The 22330-nt window shown below is 37.7% G+C and overlaps 2 protein-coding genes across 2 annotated transcripts in view; both read right to left on the reverse strand.

Moving 5' to 3' along the window:
* The window catches only part of LOC146169242 (uncharacterized), an 81051-nt gene extending 74127 nt beyond the window's left edge, over positions 1–6924 (reverse strand). The window contains exons 1-10 of the mRNA XM_083386329.1: positions 6863–6924; positions 6587–6748; positions 5880–5977; positions 5368–5466; positions 3886–3978; positions 3416–3517; positions 2397–2674; positions 1537–1738; positions 732–865; positions 253–453 (exon numbers count right to left, since the gene is read on the reverse strand). Of these exons, the coding sequence (XP_083242455.1) occupies positions 253–453; positions 732–865; positions 1537–1738; positions 2397–2674; positions 3416–3517; positions 3886–3978; positions 5368–5466; positions 5880–5977; positions 6587–6748; positions 6863–6924 (1431 nt within the window). The remainder of the gene's footprint in view (positions 1–252; positions 454–731; positions 866–1536; positions 1739–2396; positions 2675–3415; positions 3518–3885; positions 3979–5367; positions 5467–5879; positions 5978–6586; positions 6749–6862) is intronic.
* Positions 6925–15043: 8119 nt separating this feature from the next.
* Positions 15044–21142, reverse strand: LOC146169243 (uncharacterized). The gene is made up of 4 exons (XM_083389185.1): positions 20987–21142; positions 19359–19517; positions 18631–18751; positions 15044–16498 (listed from the first exon to the last, which is right to left on the reverse strand). The coding sequence occupies exons 1-4, from the start codon at positions 21067–21069 to the stop codon at positions 15470–15472; spliced, it is 1392 nt and encodes a 463-aa protein (XP_083245311.1). The 5' UTR covers positions 21070–21142; the 3' UTR covers positions 15044–15469.
* Between the last annotated feature and the right edge of the window lie 1188 nt (positions 21143–22330).

Raw genomic sequence — 22330 nt, forward strand, 5'->3', positions numbered from 1 at the left:
GGGTGACCGCTAAGTAGTTTTAAGAGACCGGAAGTGTTTCATTTAAATACCAATAAGTTGCAAGTACAAAATTGGGGAAACCGCTGGAGAAATTTGGGGGACCATTTATTAGCTAATAGTAATAGCGTTTGGTTATGTTAGTAAATTCTGCATGAATCGAACAGACGGGGTTTTCGTTACATTGCAAATGATTTAGGTACAACAATTTTTATATGAAATGAAAAGGCCCTTCCATCAACCCTATTATAATACCTGAGTTTCGACGACTTCGTGACATGCCTTGAAAGAATTGCCCAAAAGAAGACGACACTGGGAGTCGATCTTTGTGATCTCCTCCTGCGTTCGGGAGGAGCAGGGATGCGCAACATCCAGAGCGACCGGTTTGCAGGTGAAAGAACTCTCGTCGTCAGCAACGTGGAAGAAATTACCGAACTCAATCACGTTGTCGAAAGTCTGGGAAAATGTCGTTTTTTTTTTTTCCAAACTAAATAAGTAATAAATTTGGAAATCACCTATATGTGGTTATTACCTATCATCACAATGGTAAACCTGTTATTGCTTGTTGTATAAATGATTTTAAATCCTTAATTTATTTAGCCGTTTTACAACGGCGCATTTTTTCCTTATTATTTCTCTTTAGCAATAGCCTCATTATATTTAAAATGCAAAAGATTTTTTAAAGGGACATGACCACGTATTGAACACCTATTATTTTGCTGTTTTGCTTATACCTTCACGTTGTTGGCAACGAAGTCGTCCTCCATTTTTCCGTTGTTGTTCCCGCATAGGCCGCACATGTCGCCATCGTACTCGTCAGGAACGGCCACGTAGACCGACTTGTCGTTGTCGAAGAAAACTCGAACATCTGAACGAAATAAATAGTTATAATGGTTTGGATTATACAAACAAAAAAAATTAAATCCAAAAAGTTGTTGGATTCGTTCCTATATCGCAATCAGAAAGGAATATTGGCGGACGGGCTTGTAATATAAGGCTAATAACGATCATATTGCAGTGTGATTTACTTTTGTGATTTCTGCAAATTCTCTTTTATTTAAATTTAGAATACTTATTCTACCAAAAAAGATTGGACTTGTATCGAAAAATTCGACTTTTGACTAAAACTTATCACAAAAATTATGATATTAAACGCAGTTTAGACTTTATTGATCGACCATCGATTCTACTTTTTCGTAATAAAATGGTCTACTTTAGAAATACAAGAACTAAGAGAAGGCAATTAAATATAAATCAGTGTTGTAATGGCTTAAGTCAACGAAATTGTACTTAAGTCACTGTTTGACATGCAAGAACTTGACTTGAGTATTTCGGGCAAAATCATTTGACTTGTCCTAAACCTTTTGGGCAAATGACTTGACAAGTCTTATTTTACAAATCACTTGTTTACAACACTGGCACAAATACAAAATGATAAGCGGTGCACAACTAGTTAAGTATATGACAGGTTCATGATTTCTATAAAAAAAATTGTCGATTGATCCACGACTACGATTGCCATTAGAGTATATAGCTCACCTGTGAGCAATCGCACCACTGTGTATGAACCGATTTGTTCCAGAATGATCGACTGGTCTACAGTTTTTGGCAGTTGAACGGTCTTGCCATTGTAGACGACGCTCTGGTCGGGATAGAGCATGACGTTGTGCATTGGTCCCATCTCGATACGAACAGCGCGCTTGCAAGATCCGTCGTCATTGCAGTCATAGTTGTTGATAACCTGGTTTCGGCACAAACGTACGTTGAAACATTATAAAGCCAATCCAACATGGAAAATTATACCATTATGTAGAAGGTAATACATTTTTTTTTTGGCCACTTTACTGAAAAATTCCAAAGGTCAGGTTTTTGTAGATCATTCACAAAATGAAAAATGATATGACATTAAAGAATATATAACGATTTGCAAGAACCAGTCTATGCGCAATAGTTTCAAAACCCAAGAAAGACTGACGAATGGCAATCCTCTTATCCAAGGTCGTTCATGTAAGCTTAAACTTTCTTGTTTTTTCTCTGTAACGGGAAGGTTTTTTATTGGTATTTGTGAGTTATGATTTGCGCCGAAATGTTTGTCCAAAATTTTACAATAAATACTACGCTAGAAAGCACTTTTGATACATTGTCTTTAACTAGGCCACCAAATTTTATGTAAAATGCCTTCAATTTCGAGCAAGCATCCAAGGCAAGTTGGTGGAAAGCTAAAATGCAACCTACTCTGGTCTGGATTGGCAGTGTAGTATGGCTTAAGTCAGTAGGTTTTTCCAATCTTGTGAAACAAGAATTTAGCTTTGGAATGCGACGCAACAGTAATGGTTTTCAAACAAAAAAGTTTACGTAATGTCTTAAATGGCGCCACGACATCTCAAAAGAGAACTTACCGTGACTCGAAACGTGCCGCTGCACTCGTATGCGAGGCTGTATGCGCAGTCGCCGGGAAAGTAGAACTGCCTGCCGTCGAAGCTGTGGTAGTGGTGGAAGCCCCAGGTCGAGCAGACCGACTCGTGCTCGTAGGAGGCCAGGCCGTCAACGTCGACGATCGACGGCGAGCCGACTTCGGCCGCGTTCTCGCAGGCGCGTCCCGAGAAACCGATCGGGCACACACAGTGGTCCTTTTCCACGCACTTGCCGCCATTCTGACACGGTGTCGTGCAAATGGCTGACAAAAAGAAAACAGCAAAAAAATGTTTACTCTTTATCAAAACAGTAATTGCCATGCAACGTATACCTGTGCACATCATGCTTTAGAAACTGTCCGACTAATGAGGGTTTTCATATAGCTGTAAAACAATGACTGAATAGCCGACCTAAAAATCCGATAGGCAAGCTACAGATTGGCACACCGCACTATTTAAGTTTAAATCAGAAATAAACTGTCAATATTGAAGTGGGATACCGCGAAGGGTTTCAATTAAAAAAACAGCATTTAAAACTTATTTAATGTTGCGGTGAAAATACCATTTCAGTTAAATAGTAATGAAAAGTTTGCTGTTATCAAAATCTGTTCCATGACGATTCTGTTTATACACAACACTTAATAGACATAAACGAAAAAACATTAAACACTTAAAATCGGTCAGGTAAAATGCGCGAACACAAAAGAGACAACCTATGTTATAGTAAAGTATCGAACACTCAATTTTTATTTCATATTGATTTTATGTGAATTTTAAAATCGACAGAATCGGTTTCAGAACTTATGTTATAAACTAATATGGTAAAAATGCGTGAAAAAAATTACTAGTTTAATAACTGAATGTTAAACAGCGAAACATCGTGTCGTAACGACTTAAAGTTAAAACAGACAAAATTGTATCAACGTTTACCACAAAAAGTGAGATAAATTGATTGACCAATTAAAAAGAAAGAAGTCAGTCCAACAAGTTGCGAAAGTGCTCACCTTCAGCGCAAAGTTTGCCAGTGTATCCGTCCAAGCAGAGGCAGCCCTTCCCCGCGATGCAACGTCCACCATTGAGACACTCGCCACCGCAATCGAGAATAGCTTTTGGAAAATGATTAAAGATATTAAACCTAATTCGTTGATCCTAAAAAATCGTCCTTTTCTCTACTAAGTGGCGGGCAGCATGGATGTAGATATGTGTCTGCCTACTGTCCACTGACACACACATGTCAAAAATAAAACATGGATTAAAAAAATAAAGTGTTCTTTGGGCAAAATGTAACAATATAGGAAAAAAATATCTGTTTTCGTAAATAACTTTAAATTATGTCTATTTTTCCAAAATAGTTTTTGTCTGTTTTCCAAAAAAATGTTGGTCATTTATTTAATCCTAATTTCGTGTGTATTTCGGTATTTTAGAATGTTTTGTCGAAAATAAGGGCAGAACATAGCACTCTAAACATCGTCACCTGTTTCGCACTGGGTTCCTTCCCAACCGGACTTGCATTCGCACTTGTTCGGTGCCACACATCGTCCACCGTTCAAGCAAGACTTGCACACAGCTACAAAAACAAGCACATAGCATTAACAATTCAAACAGTTTACATGCCTATTAGAATTGTTTTAATTGGGTGTTCTAGATTCATTGTCATTGACGTTGTTAGGATCATAATAATAATCTACTGTTATTATTGTATTCCAGTAAAGGTATTCATTTATTTTTATGAGTGTTTTAGAAGATGGTAGATTGACATTTAAGTGTAGATTGATATTTTATTTTTTATTTGAGTGCTTTAGAAGATGGTAGATTGATATTTAAAAAATAATCTAAAAAAATAAATCGGTAAAAACATTTTATTTTAATCCAACGACGGTTGAAAAAACTTCCCTTTTTTAATGTGACGTCACAGGAAGTGCTACAACATCATTGGGGCATATTTTGATCAAAATCGAGATTGCACTGCGTCACAAACTTTCGTGGAGCTTTTCAGGCGGTAGTGACGCGGAAAGGTTCGCGAGCCTTTCGCTTCTGAGTCACGTCCGACAATGGAGACGACTTGGACGGAGTCGAGTGGCCCGTGTTCTAATCTGGTCGAATCGGGAACATGCTTGTTCCTTGTGCGCGTCGAGTCTGTTTACCCTGGCACCCGGACTCACGATCTGTCACCTTTGTGTCCATTGGGCCGCTGTGTGCACTCGGGATCGACAGAAACAACAATTTGCCTCGGGAAAGGCCACTTAGGGAGCAGGCCGGGACAAGCTTGCCTTTTACCGGGGCCAGGCAAGTTTTAATCTCTTTCAAGATATTGCCAGCCGCTGTGCTGGCTGTTATACCGACGGTATGCTAATCTGTTATTTTGATGTAAGGGTCGAAATTGGGTGAGTGTGGTTCACATGAAATATTGGAAATTGTCGGAGTAAATCATGTGTGCTTATAAAGTTCCTTAAAACGACATTGCATTAAAATATAAAAAAATATTGCATTTAAATAAAGATGTTTTTCATAGTTTTACGATTATTTTATTATTAAACGTAAAGAAGACTTTTAAATCATAGGCCAAGTAGGCCCTATATGTTTTGTAACAACAATTTTGCCATCCAACAGGACACATAAAATTTATGTTATTTTGTTTTAGCACTCTTGCTGACTGACTATCGTTCGAAGCGGCGCGCTTCTCAAACTTCTAAAACAAATATCAAACTTAATCAAATTGCACGTTATAGGTCAAAAAACGATTTTTTTGCAAAACGGTATGTGTTAAGTTTCGTTTGGTAAATAACTCAAACATGTAAAGAACTATACGGTGCGAACAGGATGAGGTTTGACTGTTGTGTGATGTATTGGCTTTGTCGACGCGATTGCTTTTCGGAAAGGCCTCGTTAAGCCGAAATGGCGACCGTCTGTTAGCTTTTTCGAGCCCTTTTTGTGCAGCGCAAACGCGAAAACTCACGTTGGTCGCAGGACAGCCCCTCATATCCGGTCCCGGTGCAGTCGCACTGATCCGGCTTCGCACAAACGCCGCCGTTCTGGCACTTGTTTCGGCAGATCGCTGCGAAAAAAGCATTCGATTTTGAAGGTAAACAAAAATCGTTTATGGAAGGTTTTCGGGGCATTTTGTCGACTACAGGGTTAATCCGGACGCTTAAAAGGATAGTCGTTTGATTTTTTTGGCGTCCTTCCTTTTTTGTGTCTCACTAAATGTTTGCTTTTTACATGCAAAAATTAATAGGAATTATTACTTTTTTGATCCTTTATAGGTTATGTTTAAAACTTGTTCGATCATTTATTTACATTTTCGTTATATTAATATAATCCACAAAGAAAGCAGATTGTGACATTCATACGTGTCAACTAGTAATCCCGCCAAAATTGACAAACCTTTGTCTAAATTAACAAATAAAATTTAAAACACCAAAACAGTATATTACACATTGACAATAATAAGTAGGTCTATGCCTTTACCGATAGTACACGTGTCGCCGGTGTAGCCGTCACAGCAAGCATTCACTTCGCGTGTTTCGACAATGGTTTTCTTTACTTTCACCTCTTCTTCAGAGGATCTATCAAACAACAAATGTTAGAATTTTGCTGTTGCTGAGGTATATTGAATTGACGCAACTATTAAGGTCTAATATGTCACATGCCAGTAGATAGTGAATTTGATTCTGCTTAGATGGATTAAGGACCCGATATGGTGATCCTTCAGAAATAATTGTTTTAGAAAGAAAGAAATTGAAGTTATTCTGAAATGACATTTGGCATCTAAATTATAAGGTCAAAACTGTTCTGGTAAGAGACTTAAATAATTGGATTGAAGTTTAATGGACCTAATTATTTTTTCGCTTGTCTCTTGTTACACTGAGTCCAAACTTGGAAATAAAACAAAAGTCTGTTTTGGGTAAACATCAAGTAGGTCAATAACGGTTTTAAGTTTAGCAGGCAAACGTGATATAAGTTTAAGAATTCGGCCTATTTGCCATAATATGGATGAAAGCGACGCGGTCTTCGAGGCTTGCTTTAGCTGCCTACGTCACAAAATAGCGTAAGTTCAGTCGAAAAGAAGCCTTCAAGACCTGTGTCAATTCAACAGATAAGAAAATTTTTAACTATTAAGTTGTCAATATACAGTTTAGGTTCTGCTGTCAACATATAGTTTAGGTTCTGCTAACCTGTTGAAAGTGCAGTACTCCAATCCATCGACAACGCTCCGGCTCAGCTCGATGTCGCCGCTTTTCTTCGACGAGCATAGCTGGTATTCCACCTCGCGCCAAACCGTCTGCTTCTCCAAGACTTCGATCGGCTTTTCTTCCTTCACCGTTACCGGGCAAATGCTGTCGGGAAGACAAAGCACAAACATACATCAGCGACGCGCAGGGATAACATCTCTCAGGTGCGTATCGCCGCCGATCGAATACACAATAAGCCCTGTATCCACACCAACTTACTTTGTCGACTGGGCTCTGGCGAGCGACAGCAGAGCCCCAATCGCGAAGGCTACATAAATCATCTTTTCCATTCAAAGCGGCAAGCCTTGAAGGCCGAGATTTCCTTTAGGGGGCAAAGTGAACGTCGTCAATTCAGGAGTCTCTGGTTTGTGTGATTGTAAATTCGTTACAATACTTAGAATTTTGGTAACCGTCCGGGATGGTGTCCCAGATGTATGTGAAAGCGGCCGCGACAAGGTGTCGAACCTTATATACAGGTGTCGTCGCGGCGGGCGTGAAATCATAACCGTGGAGATCTTTCTGGGCGCGGCGAGTTTCTCCCTTGCCGCGGCAAAATCGAAACCCAAGTCGAAGGAATAATATAGCGACCGGCTAAAAACACACGCACAAAAGCGGGCGAAAGTGACCGAACGCCCGGCTCCCGGATATCGGACGCTTTTGGAGGGGCACGCGCGTCACAACTTTACGCTCCGGGAGACATGCGGGGTCTTGATCGATGCCTGCCGAACGGGCACTTCACGCTCGGCGCGAAAAGGCGACGTAAAACACGTCCTGAATAAACAAGCCCTGGGCCAAGGCTTAAAAGGCGGCTTTAAATTCAACAGAACTTAACTTTTAAAACGTAGTCAAAACAGAATAAAATAGGAAACAGGTCTCTTTCGAAGCTGCTGCTCAATCTGGTTATTTTTTTTATTAAATTTTGTCTGTTATACAGCCATTGTTTTTGGTAAAAATAAAAATATTCTCCACAGTTATCGGTATCGCGCTGCCAATGCCAAAAAATACCTTTCAAAAAAATAAAGACACCGCAATTCATTTCACGAAATTTAAACCGAGACATAAGGATATATATCGATAGGTATACGCTTTACAACCACTAATTGAATGCGATTTGGTCGAATCGCTCAGAGAAAGGAAAATTTTGTGGTCCTGGCTTTTTTTAAAGCAAATAAAAAAAACTGTGGCCCTGGCTTTTTTTAAAGTGGCCGTAAAGACTAGTCTGTTCTCAGGGTCGCGTCCGCGAGAGACCACTGTGACCAGGACGGCGTGGTCACACCGTTATTTGTGATTGCAATGTTGTTTCTTTCGCTCGAGTAGCGCATGATTAATCCCCGCTTATAAACCCCACTTCAAGAATGTTCAAGATAAAGAAGTTTTGTTGGTTCCCCAGCTTTTGAAATAACTTACTTGAATACCTCAAACGTCCACTGATTGATCAAGTATGTTTAATTGCGCCCTTACACGGTCATAAGATTATAAAGTGTTTACAACAAAATGCTACAGTTATGCATCTGTTTATTGTGTATCTTTCAAGCTTCTTTGAAGATAGCTTGTAGCTTTTCTATCGAAGTTAAAAGTATTATGGGATCCTGGCATTAAAACCTACATCCGTTTCAGGACTTTTTGGCCTTGAAACGTCATACCTGAACGACTAGTGTAACATGAGATGTTGCTTCCGATCTTTCAAAGGTTTAATATAAAGGTCGAAACGGTAAAAAATTCTTCCGCCATTAAAAGACATCGGCCAATAATGGAGACTCTCATCCCGGCGAAATGTCTCGGCGCCGCAAAACATAACCACAACAGTGCGACTATCGCAAACGCAAGAGTGACATAAACTCAGGCGTTGAAACAACATCCGGGAATCACTGCCCGGTATCCATTGCGTCCCGGCGCCAATACAAGCACGGTCGGCCCGCGGCCTTTGATACTCAACACCCCAACCCCTTGGCAACCCGGGAGGTGCTGGGGCAAGTAGTGTCGCAAGTGTTCTCCAATGCGAGGCACTTGCTTGAGAAAATGTGTCCGGCGATGTTTCGCGGGCACTTGATGCTGATTTCGCCGGCAAAGCCTTGCCTCTCGCCCAGCTCAGCCCATTGTCACGGGCCCCGTTGAGTTGTTTTTCGCTCGTTTGGACGCTTGACTGATGGGCTTTTTAACGGACAATATACGGTGGCGCTTTTCCTTGCGGTTTAAGTTCGGCGTCTCCTGCAACACTTTTCATTTTGAGAAATCACGTTGTTTTCGGATTGGGCCTGTATTAGGGTAGATAGCTTCCGAGGAATTTGTTGTTTGGCAAAAACTTGAATGTGTCATAAAGTATTGGCATATCGCTGAACGACAGGTTTTTCATACTACGATTAACGTCGTTTCTTTCAATGCATTCCCAGTTAATAATACTAAAATACATTATAGCAGGGGTTCCCAACCTTTTTACGTTCTCGTACCACTTGGACGCTCTGTATTGCCACGCGTACCACTTCTTGCAAAAAACTAATTTGTTCGAATCATATTTTATTGTATTTTTAGCTTACAACTAGCATTATTCAACGCTATTTGTAGATTAAGCCATAAAACAGTAGATGCTATCTATCAAGAGCAATCATTTGACATATTTGACGCCCGTCGCCCACTGTACTACAGCGTTGTACGGCTTTTTAAAGCAACTGCTGTGCTTATTGTTGACAATTGACATGGCCAGTATTTTGAAGATCGTAATGGCAAGAAACAACAGGGATGGTTACGTAACAAGGAATGGGCTTCGGATTTTTTTTTGTAAACAAAACCACATGAACAAAACATAAAGTTGTGAATCCAGGTTTTTGTGAAAAAACGAAAGCTACTCGCGTACCACCTGAAAAACCTTCGTGTACCACTATAGTGGTATGCATACCACAGCTTGGGAACCCCTGCATTATAGGCTAGGTATTTGCTAATAATATTTATTTTAACTAATTAAAGTTTTATTTGAGCCAATTTTTCTTTGATCAAACCTTGTTCGACGTATTTTCTCAAGTTCATAAAAAATGCAATTTTCTAACGACGTTGGCCTAAAACAGGTGTGGGCAACCTTTCCTAAATCGAGGACCAAATCTAACTCAGCAAGGTTTTTTTGGGCCTCGATTTCCACTCAAAATTAAATTTTAGTTGTTACAGTTTTTAATCAGTATGATATTATACCTTTCAATCAAGGAATACTGCACGATTTATTTTTAAGCAATTAAATAGTCTAAATTTTAGGCAATTTAAAAACTCTAAACATTTAAAAGCCTTAAAGCAAGTCCTTGTCGTGAATTTCGTGGTAAATATGTTGGCTGTCGCTGCCGCGTTTAAGAGGCCGGACGTGGGCATATTCGTCAGCAGCCGGCCTGCTAGCGCGAGCAACCTGCTCTTGGTCGCACGGCATTGTGGAATAGGCGAGATACGTTGGTATGTCGCCACTCGTTTCGACTCCGAAACTCGTCGAAGCGCCACGGAAGGGTTCGTCTACGGGTGGTGCGTAGCGAAACATTGATTCCAATCTGTTGATGTCCTCGTGCATATCGGGGAGCTGTTTCATCAATTGCCCAGCTTTGCTGCTGGCGTCCTTTGCGTTGTGCTTTTCCGGCGCTTGCTTGGCGTTCGTGGCCATGCGAAGGCCGCAGGGGATTTCGAGCGGCGTCGGATTCTTGATGGGAACGAATTGGCCCGCCTTGTACGCCGGCTCTGCAAAGAAGCTGCCTTTGGAGTAGGATAAACTACCGCTTTTGTTATTGATGATTGGACTTAGAGAGGTATTACTTACAATGGCCATATTGTAAATACGGTTAAAATTACAAAAACACTATCAATTGGCAACTTGAATGCTTCAAAAAGTTTCCACGACACAAAGATTATGCTGTTTCTAAATATATATGGGAAGTCATAAACTAATTGTTTAACTTTTTTTAGGTTATTTAAATAGTGCCGATAAACTCAAGATGTATTCATCTTGTTCGAAACTTGTAAATCATTCACGCAAAGCGCGAGAAATTATACATTTATATAGACTACAGTTGGCGATAACTTCATTGTTGAGAGTTCCGTGGTAGGCCTATACCTAGCACTGTTGGGCAAAGAAGATTCCCGCAAACACCCCACATTCAAATAAGACTCGCGCAAACTGCAAACATTTTTATTGTTAAATTGTCTAAATATAAGGCATTGCATCGTGCCTATAGCTTTAAAAGAGGCGGCAAGCCGGATGGTTTGCGTTAACGGGTCATATCTGGCCAGCGAGCCGTAAGTTGTCCACACCTAGACTAAACCTATTTTTGTAGACTCATTTACCGGTAAAATATTTGTCGATATGCTGTATGCTAAAAGAATCCCTATAATATTCCTTTGATATTTTTAAGTGGCGAATCCATATTTGTTTTTAAAGGAATGGGACAGTTAGGTGGAAGTCAAAAAACATTTTTTGGCGAACAACTTAAAAACAATAAAAAATATTTTGTTTGTCTTGTGTTTATAAAACTATTCACAAGGTTGACTTTATAACACACAAAAATATATTGATGCGGATTTTTGTATTCAAAATCAAATTCTGGACAGGGCTGCTTGCACAAGCCGTTATGACTTCAAAAAAGCTATAATAGAGAAATTGGCAAGAGGCGAAAATTGCAAAGTTTAGTAAACATAAATTAGGTATTATAAACAAAATAAGATAATACTGCAAAAATGTCAAAAAAGAAAACTTTGGGAAATCTTAAATCTTTTTGTTCAGAATTAGAGATGTCTGATCCTGATAACCGATATTTTGAGAATCAAATACAGCCATCCGTAGCCTAATCGTCACGACCAAAAGTGATAAAATTGAAACGTATAAAATAAAAAGGTAATTGTTTTCAGCTTGAACTTAGGTCAGGAGAACAAACCTTTCTTTAACGTTAAAAGCCCAGGAACCTGATAAGTTCATTTATTTTTCTGTGAGAAAACAAAACAGGTCGAAAAAGCTGCTTTTGTTTGCAAATCACGACTGAAATAACTGTTACAGTTTGATATTCGACAACAGATACAACCCTAGTATCTGACGAGTCCCAATACGATCTGGCCCTGGAGATCTGCTCCAATTCTACATAATTTTTAATTGTAATTCTAATAATTAACACTACATTACTTTTCCATTGCTATTAGTTTGTGGCCTATAGCGCTAAAATTGATTTTGAATTACTTTTAATTCAATTTTTATGCCCTAATAAAAAATATGCATGCAAAACGCGCTGAAATCCATAATTTTTAATGTAAAATTATAGGATTTGATTTTGGAAAGGAACATGGTATCAACATGTTTTGGAGATAAAGTGTAAAAGATTCGGTTGAAGCCAAATAAATTACAAGTAGAAGACAAGACCAAAGAGTCACTTCTATACTGTATACAGTTGGGAAACTTTAACTGAAAAAGCCATTTTTTTTTCAATTCTTGTGTAAATTGAATTATATAAAGAAATCGACTTTAAAGTTTTCTTACACAAACTCAAATTTGTGCTTAGGCGTGAATTTGTTTGGCTATGCATCAACCTATGACCACATGTTGCAGTATAGGGTTGCTTCATCACCCTTAAACCGTCACCAAATGTGGCTGAAATTTTAATAATATTTGAACAGAGGTGTCGCTGCTGCACATTCTTCAAAAAAGGTTAACCTTAGCAGACTTGCACAACTAAAATTAGATTACGCCTACTATTAAAATTAGGGCATTTCAGTTTTTCCAAATTATATTAGAATTGAAATTTTAAATAAAAATTGCATTGTTTTACCAATTTAGTTTAAATCCCACTTATTCTCAAAGGAATGTAAATGGCAAACATTGTTGTGGTAATTTTTTTTAAGTTTTATAGTGTAGCGTATGCTTTTCAGGCTGTAAAAGTTACCTACTATAGTCGTTGCAACCAAGTTAAATTCTTTGTTTCAAATGAGAAACTAAAAATGCCGTTGGACAAAGTAGCATTTTTGGTAAAATCCGAATTCAATTAGAACTAGAATTAGAGCATAACAAGCAATTCTTAAATTGGATTAGAATTAGAATTAACCACATTATGTTCTAATTCGTTAAATTAGAAAACTAGAAATATCTAGTTATCCAAGTCTAAAACTAAGGCCTCGCAGCTTTATGTGTTCCTCCGACTCTTGGCTCGTAAGACTTTTCAAATGCTTTTGATTACAACAGATCCTCAATGTTACATTGCTATACCTAAACTAGTTTAGATTTTCCAAAAGATTTTTTCCCCACAAAACAATTGCTGATGACCAACAATACCCTAAATAAGGATATGGTCGGATACCAAATTGTAGAATAGTTACTTATCGGATACGATGGTGGTATCGGTGCCGATTATATACAACATTAATATAGCAAAATTAGCCATGATTTTCACTCCGACGCAACGGCACTCACCTTGAAAAGTAACTTTATCAAAAAAATAATATGTTAATCACTATCTTTATAACGCTCAATCAAGTTTCGCCATAAAACCAAATACAAATACCCTAACATAAAATAAATATAACTTTAAAGTTTAATCTGTTTTACTCGTTTCTGAATAGAAATAAAGTTTAATATGGGATCGGATCGAGATACGTTTTGTCTAGAATCGGCATCGCAACAACCGGACGTCCCTACCCTGAACATCCAAAAAGGTTTTAGCATGTACATGCACCAACTTAATATTTAGTCGCCGTTTATACAGTCTAGGTTTCTTCTACTGGCGCGTAGGTATGTTGTGCTTTTATATCGTTAATCAGTAACCTACTTCAAAGAAGCAGAAAATTTGGAGGGTAATTACATACTCATGCGTTTTCCCTTTAATAATAAACTGTTCAACACAATGCCACTGAGCAGCACATAAGCTGATTGCAATGCAAATAAGCTGCTTACAACAATTTTAACGAACCCGCAAAATCCCTCGCCTTGGTAAACACAAGGCCAGGCAGGCCTTGCTAGTTTCGTGAAATGTTGTGCATGTTTTTATAACCATGTTTGTATATCAATAATTGTTAGCCTTGGTGAAATATTTGCTTTGCAACGTAGGGCCTACAACTGCACAACCTATTTTTTTTTATCATGTATGCATACAAAATGTAAACAGTTTAGTTTACCTTAATAAGAAAAGGGAAAAAAATTGAATTAAATCACGTTAAAGTATTAACTTGTCTGTAAGGCATTTTTGATAAGCCTCATTATTTGCCTTTGGCGCTATGCAAACAATTCATGTCATGTTTAGGATAATACTGTAACAAGAACAAAGAAATTAATTTTTGTCGAAAAAGTTCGATGTGGAAAGAACCTTGCAATGAATCACTCAATGACTAATGCAAACAATTCAAGCGAGCAATGAGCGCTAGCTACAAAGCAAGCTTACCACTTTGGTTTAGGAAATAACCTGACACAAAGTTGCTCATGAAAAATGATTAACCATGAAACGATTTACTTTACTGGAGAGGCTACACTGCAGAGTAGGCTTTACCAGTGCTGCAAATAACCACCATCGTTACACCACTGTTGCACATAAATTATGATGACACAGCTCAGTCTGTAAATAAAATGAAATATTACAACATCCAGTATTTGCAGTCGACAAATACATCACAAAGCCAGTGGAAAAACCCTCAAATTCCTTGTATAATCCTGTTGAAAAGTGATTTCGACCATAGTTATTGCTTGAACATTGTAGGCTACTGGAATGAGTACTTTTAACGCAAGGCAGGAACACAAATTTCCTAAAAAGCGTTTATTTTGATAACATAGCAACATGGCGTGAGGTCAGTTCATGAATATTTAAAAAAGCAGGTGACGGTAGTTTTACATAATCTTGCGTTCAGTATGACCAATTGACCGTAACGCCAAACAGTATAATAGGCTTTCCGTTGCCCAGCCTATCTGCGCTGGAAAATCACCCTGCGGCCAATAAACAACCATTAAGTGGTTGTGTCACGACTCCCTCCAAGTCACATACAGCACAAGAATTGCTCAATAAAAAGCATACACGAACAATGCTTCCTGGTCAAAGGGCATTTCCAGTACTGCTTGTTTGGCTTAGTCGGTGGCGCTTGGAATTGGAAAACTCGCAAAGCCACAGGCTTTATTAGTTTGCCTACAACCCAGGGATATTGTAGCCGAAGTCGATTTCATTGTCATTGCTTAAACGCATTGTTGAGCGTTTTTATATCGTTTCGCTTTGTGTCTAACGTTAAAACAATTTTACTAATACCAGATATTTGGTTTCTATTTTTTGCAGTAATCCCTTTCAGGAATAAACGTGTTCACAACCCGCGCATTAGAGTAGAAAAAAATTGTTTACATTAAATTAACTAAAATATTTGACAATTACTTGTAGGTGCCCTTTTTGACCACTTTTCGCTAAGGTGAATAAGAAAAACAACTTTTTGGAACCATAAATTTGCTTTATTCCGCTTGAACGTAACCAAAGTGTCGGGCTTTTTAAACAAAACGATTTAATTTGTTGAAAATCACCAGTAAAAATCAAATGAATACAAGGCCCAAGTTTATGCGGTTCTGAAAAGTAAGTGGCGCAAATCGCGACTTTACGTAATAAGACAAAAGAAAAGGTAAAATTTGAAATCAAAGTATAATAAAAAGGTACAGCATGCACACCAGCGATCACAATCGGTCGAACAATAATAAAAGCACACGATTGCAAAACCGTCGATTTTTCGGCCCGTCGCACTTCGCACGGCGATTTCATCGCCCTTACGCTACGCTGAGCAATGTAAATTTACCACAAGCCGGCGTAGAAAGTCCATCAGGAGTAATTCACCCGTTGGGAAACCTAGGTGGGCGCGCAAAGCTTAAGCCTGGTTCCACAAGGGGCGCGCGGACAGCACGTCTTTGTCATGAATTTCGTGGTAAATATGTTGGGTATCTTCGGTTTTGCTGTCGCTGCCGCGCTTAGGACGCCGGACATGGACGTATTCGCCAGCAACCGGCCTGCTAGGGCGAGAAACCTGCTCTTGGTCGCGCGACATTGTGAAATAGGCAGGCGACGTTAGCATGCCGCCACCATAGGAAGACGCGTGGGCTGAGCTGCGTTCATTAGGTCCTACTCGCGCCTTGTCCATGGGTCGCACGCTTACGTAGTTGCCAGTCACTGGGACGCCGGTAGTGCGCTTTAACCTCTGCATCGTTTCGACGCCGAAGCTCGTCGAAGCGCCAGCACGGAAGGGTTCGTCGATAAGTGGTGGGTAACGAATCATCGACTCCGACCCGTAGATGTCCTCGTGCTCATCGGAGAGCTGTGACATGAACCGCCCGGCCCTGCTGCTAACGTGCTTGGCGCTGTGCGTTTCCGGCGCTTGCTTAGCGTGCGTGGCCATGCGATGGCCGTAGGGGATTTTAAGCGGGGCTGGGTGTTTAATAGGAACGAATCCCGTGTCGTACCCCGGCTTCTCGGCCGCAAAGATCCTGCCTTCCGCGTAGGAGGAACGAGCCGATCTCGACGGCAAAGTGGCGCTGGTGTAGCTGGGAGGAACGATAGCCGGCGTAGAGAAGTTTCGTACGGGCTGGCCTTGTATCGTGTGAAAGTCTATCACCTGCGGCTGGTATTCTTTAAACCGTGATACCGGGATTGGAATGTCCACTTCCGCGCTGTTGCCCATTTTACGCGAGGCAATTACGCAGCGAACGTGCACCAGAAAGAAGTCCATGCCGGCGAGCATTAGTGAGTCCTTCCACGACGGCGCGGTGGTGAGGCTTTGTTGGTGGAAGAAGAAGGTCTGTTTGGGCGACGAGTATATGTAGCCTAGCTTTAGCATGAGCTCCTCAACGACGTCCTGATGGAAGTGGGCCGCGATGCCGTGGTGGTAGCTGCCGCTGTAGGTCTGAAAAAAACGAGTACAGTGTCACTACCGATGTTGTAATTAGTGCCGAAAAATTGTTTGGCAAACTCTGCCATATCCAATGTGCAGGTATGCAAAGGGGGTACAGTTAATGTTTTTAGAAAGACACAGTTGATGTTGACGTATGTGAGTCTTTCTGTTTTCGTGCCAGATATAATAACTAATAGACTTTTACTATTAAACAACTAATTAGAAGTTTTTTTTAACTTTTTGAGGGTAGGCAGGTCCAGGGAGGTGCAAGGCAATGACCCATCAAAAATTCGCTAATGTTTGCCTGTTTTAACTAAGGAAATGCCAAAATTGTTTCGCGTTTTGCACATTTCCTAATCTTGATTTATATGTCAAACAGTAAGTCAAACAGCAAAGTAAGAAAACCTTTTCAGCGCTATGCCGCTATGCGAACCATGTAACTCTATAAAAATATTTAGCTCTTGCAAGAATCTGGCTGTTGTATCTAAATTAACACCTAAACAACTTTTTTAAAGGCGACAAAGGTGAAAAGCGTTAGAGCACTGTAATAGGCTACAAAGTGGTGTCCAATATTGGAAAACAAAAAAGAGCATGATCAAAACGTGTTAATTCACAATAATAAAGGCTAATTAGTAGGGCGATTATTTCTTGACCTGTCAAAACAGGCAAAATTTTGTCAAATTTTACATGATAGGTCAAAATTTGTTAAAATTATTTCAAATGAAAATCATATAAAATGCACATAAATCGTTTACAAAATAAATAAAAAACTAAAGTCAGCTTTTTTAAATTGTCGTTCAGGTAAACTTTTATCAAAAAAACAAATAGTTTTGAATTAAATCTAACGACATTTTAAGTGTAATAAATCCTAATTAGAGCAATATGCGGTATACGCGAGCCGGCAGAATTAACTACGCACTATGCAGGCCTAGTTTATAGAATTAGGTTCAGTTCAAACGTTTTTTCTTTATACTGTTATGTATCTTTGAGTTGGACCAACGTATTGAACAATATTTGCTGTATTTTTTGCTTGTGATTTGCAATTATCCTATTTCCTATGTCAATCATATGCAAGGTCTTTTTAATTTTCTGCAGTTATTTTTACGTTTTATTTCAACTGTTTACCAACATCTTTCTAAAATAACCAGCGTATTGTTTTTTGGGCGATTTAGTAGTTGTTTGTCGTTTTGAAATGACAAAAATATCAACTAAATAAGAATTCTCATGAGTTTTGCATAAACCCGAAAAAATAACTGATTGCATTCGACCGGTCTAGTCAGTAAAACATCAAAAAGGCATGGTCAATGACGCGAAGACACTAATGCAGTAATTAAAACAACAATATGTTGTTTAAATCAATGTATTTCTAATAGGTCAAAATTTTGACAAAAAGATATATTTTTTGGTCCAAATTTGTCCAAATTTCGATTTTTCAGTTAAAAAAATAATCACCCTACTAATTAGTAATCACAACAACTAAATTAGCATAGATATGTGCCACTGTTTTATTACTTTAAGTGTCTTACATATTCCACACAAAACTGCGTCCATAAAACAATATTTTTTCTTTTTTTAATTTTAAGGTAACTTGGTTTAAAAAGAAGCAAAATTTCTCTAAATATTTAATCTTAAAAAACATAATTTGTTATAAAATTTCTGATTGAAAATAATAAAAGTGTTTTAAATGCCCAGATGAGGAGTGGGAAAATGTGAAATGCAGATTGTTTTTTAAGTGTTACCCAAAATGGCATGAAGGGTACACAAACCTGTATTCTTAATGTATTTATTGTGATTAAACATTGTATATGTTTTTCATAGACCTTTTTGTCCCTTAACAAATGTTTAAAGAGGTACAGTTGGCCAAAGCTCCATACCATTTGTTATTTGTGACCTTAAAAATAATTTTGTCTTCTGGTTCCACTAACAGCCTGGTCTTACGGACTCTGGCCTGTGTTCGCAATTATCCACCTAACTTCATTTAACAGAACTTGCTAATGCAGCTCACATGCTTAACAGTTTGCTAACTTCTTGTGACCTATATATATAGTAAGTATACATTTTTATGCAAGTGGTAAAATATTTACAAAAGTTTTTACTTTTAGTCTTAAAGACATATGTGATTCATAATTGTTGTGTTCTTTTACCTTGATTTTGTAATAAGACTTTCTCCATGGTGCGCGAAGAATTCGCAATGCATACAAACTCAAAAGAAAGAAGACAGAAGCAAAACTTCCCCAGGTGTTCTTGATTTTGGCTTTCTTGTTTCTAGTAAATAAATTAAGAAAATAAATCACTTTTTGGTGAAAATTAAACACTTTTATTTCCATATAGCTTTTAACGAATAAGATAGACATTTATACGTTTATACAAGGAATGTGATCGGCTAATTACTGATTTTTTAGCTCATAACATAGTTTATTAAATATGACATGCTTAACCGAAGTAACAAGACTATGACGTTGTTAGAAAATTTATTGTTATTGAGGTTTAGACCCCTTCATGTAGGTATCATAAGGGTGATTGATTTTATGCATGCACAAAGTTTATATTTAGTACCTGCCCAATGCATAGTCTCAGTGCCAATTATATGGATCATGCATAGTATCAGTGCCAATTATATGGCTATCAGTGCCAATTATATGGATAAGGTTTCTACAAACGAATCTGTTTCTTATTAAGCTTTATTTATGTGAGATTATTTTTCTTTTCAGTTTAAGCATAGTTTTGAAATTTTCTCAAACAAGAAAAATAATTTAAACAAGTTTTGTTCAAATTATTAAAACTGGTAAATTGCTCACTTAACCTGGTCTAATTCAGGTATTTCGTGTAGTAGAATTATACTTTTTTATTTTCAGTAACCGCTCAAACTTACTTATATACAATGTCCTTAAATTTGCGCAGCGCATAGTATGGTGACCCTTCCAGTTGACTTGACGAGCATCTGTTGAGGTAACTTTCAGCAGCACTAAAAACCAGTTTGTACTCTTCACAGTCTTCAACACTATCTTCATCATGACAGTAAACATCCAGACTACAAATGAAAAAGTAATAAGTTGATTAAACTTAAGTAAATTGACTGAAAAAATGTGTATAAATGTAACACCTTAACTTAGGGGAAATCCAAAACATAGTTAATTTAGTTATATAATAACTTCTGTCTTTGCAAAGGTAAAGAACATACTTTTTTCGTTACAGAAAATGCAGATAGTAACTTGGATATAGTGACTTTTCGTCTGTAACAACTCCTGTTAAAAATCTAGTTTAAAAACCATATGTTTTCAATTTAGTAATGACTTTGGTATAGTAACTATATGTATGAACAGTTTCATTATGGTGACACTTCTCATTTTTCTGTACCTTGAGCTCAAAATTTCCGAATAATGACACTCATGAGTTTATGATGCAAAAATATAGTAGAAAAGGTTCATCAGCTGGTTGATAATGATAACGCTAATGTAATAAAAGCGTAAGCTACTGTGGCTTCTGGGTAATTTTCAAGCATTTTGTTCTTGTGATCTTAGGTCTCTTTGCATAAGCCAGGTTCATTGTCAGTGTGTAATTGATGTATCTATCATAGATATATAACTTTGTGAAATTCCTTAAAAAAAAGTCTGTTGCTAAATGCTTAAGAATACCAAAAGTTTTGTTATTAGGATGTACAATAATTGAATTTAGCTGGTCCGTTACCTCCATGTTCTACTGTAGTTATCTGCAGTCAGTTACCTTGAAATGTTCTAAAGCAGGGATGTCCAACCTGCGGCCCGCGGGCCACATTGCGGCCCGTCTGAAATTTTTGTGCGGCCCGACAGTCATTTTCACTCCCAAGTAGTATTTTAAACGTTCAATATTAGCCTAATTAAATGTACCAGTCAGCTTTTAGGGGCGCACTAATAGTATAGTATGGGTAAAAAAATATATATATAATTCTAAAGGCCCGTTATGACTCTAAATAGCAATACTTAATCTTGAAACTTAATAGGTTCTGCGGCCCATTAAATTATTTCAAGTGTCAATGCGGCCAACTATAATAAAATGTTGGACATCCCTGTTCTAAAGTGTGGTACTTTTTTTAGGTCCATTCAGGTGGCACTATAAATGAATTCTACTGTATATCAATTGACATATTATGATTAAAGAAACATCTTAAACCGTTTTGAACAATTTCACATGCCTTGCTTTTGAGTGATTGTAATATTATAACAGTAAACAATTTGTTGTACATCAAGCCATCAAAGGCTGATGATTAATCTGTATGATGACCTATCAGCCATAGCTCTATAACCTGAGCTTTCTCATGAGACAACAAGTCAATCACTAAAAATAGGAGGGTTAAATTACAGACCACATGGGTCCAATGTAAGGTGATATTAAATCAAAACTATGTGGACCCCTGCAGTAACATCTACAGTTACTTCATCATTTAAGGCAATTAAGTTTTTTTTTATTTAGGTGCAGTGGTCTGACATCATATTTAGAACTAATTAAAGACATAAAACTTACCTTATTTCTGGATTGGTAATAAATTGTTCTTTGTAAGTTGATTTGTAATGATTATAATCCATTCTTTTTCCATTATGCGACATGTGAATTGTGTATTTTTAACCAATTAAAACAAGTACCATGTCTAATTGTCCATCTCCTACATATTTTTCAGTAACCACTGTAAAACATTTTTTTTTTAAGTTTAAATAACTTACAATAACCACAAGAATAAAACTTACAATTGTTTTACTATACAATGCTATTTTATGGTGTATGGCACACGAACAACAAAAAACACTGCAAAAGTGCTAAAAAACAATAGTTATAGTGTAAGAATGGTAATTGCCTTGTGACTTGTGAGGTTGAATGTTACAGGACGACAAGACCATTTCTCTGAGAGATCAACCTGCACTATGGGTCATAAAGATTTCAATGATTAAAACTGATATGAAACAACATATGGTAATGTAAAACATTGTTGACATAATACACAGTAGTATACTCAACATAACATATTACTGAATGTCTCATGGCTAAATTCAACTGAGACACTAAGTTGTTTTTGTATTAATGTACCAAAATCCACTGAAACAAACATTCCCAAAAACATATCCCGCCTTCATAAAATATATTGCCTATTGTCTGGTGACAGACACGCCTGGGGTTATGCTAAAATATAACTATCTCTGGCAAATTAGTTAACACAGAAAATCTTTCACTGAAATGTATCCTAACAAATGATGAAATATTCTGTATTGAACATTTCTGTTTTATAAAAAGTCCGTTATTCACACAGATTGAAACAAATAAGGATTTACATCAAATGTTGATTACTTAGCAACATAATAGGCACTTGTTAAACCTGATTAAATGCTATTCAAAATTTTAACTGGTTTGGGTCATTCAAAGCTTGTTTCTTATAAATAAATCCTATCAGGGTGGTAACCAAACACAAGTTAATCTCTATGTGACTGCTGTACTAATTCAATTTAAAAAAAAAAATAAGTTGACGAGTTTAATTATGCACAGGGGGATGCTTAAATAAAATACCACAAGGGTAAAACAGAATGGCTTTGGAAGCATTTTTTAAACAGTACTGCTCAAAAATAAACTCTACATAGCTGACACAATTTACAGCAAGCAAACTTCAATGACTGTAGCATCGAGAAACTTGTATGATCTATTTGACTAGCTATTTGGTCATACTGCCAATTAACTACCAAATTAACAATTTTAAATATGCTGAACCAGCATGACACATTTTGTGGTTAAAACTGTATTTTATCGATGTTAACAAATTTTCTGCTCAAGGCTTACATTTTAGTTACACATACAAAGACCAGTTATTGGCGCTGGTCTAGA

The sequence above is a fragment of the Ascidiella aspersa genome, chromosome 1, assembly GCF_963924565.1.
Source record: "Ascidiella aspersa chromosome 1, kaAscAspe10.2, whole genome shotgun sequence".
NCBI classification, from domain to species: domain Eukaryota; kingdom Metazoa; phylum Chordata; class Ascidiacea; order Phlebobranchia; family Ascidiidae; genus Ascidiella; species Ascidiella aspersa.

Coding starts and splice junctions, on each gene's coding strand:
- LOC146169243 (XM_083389185.1), bottom strand. CDS start 21,069: ATGTCGCATAATGGAAAAAGAATGGATTATAATCATTACAAATCAACT. Junction 19,518..20,986: donor ATTACCAATCCAGAAATAAG/GTAAGTTTTATG, acceptor TTTCATTTGTAG/TCTGGATGTTTACTGTCATG. Junction 18,752..19,358: donor TTTAAGGACATTGTATATAA/GTAAGTTTGAGC, acceptor TTTATTTACTAG/AAACAAGAAAGCCAAAATCA.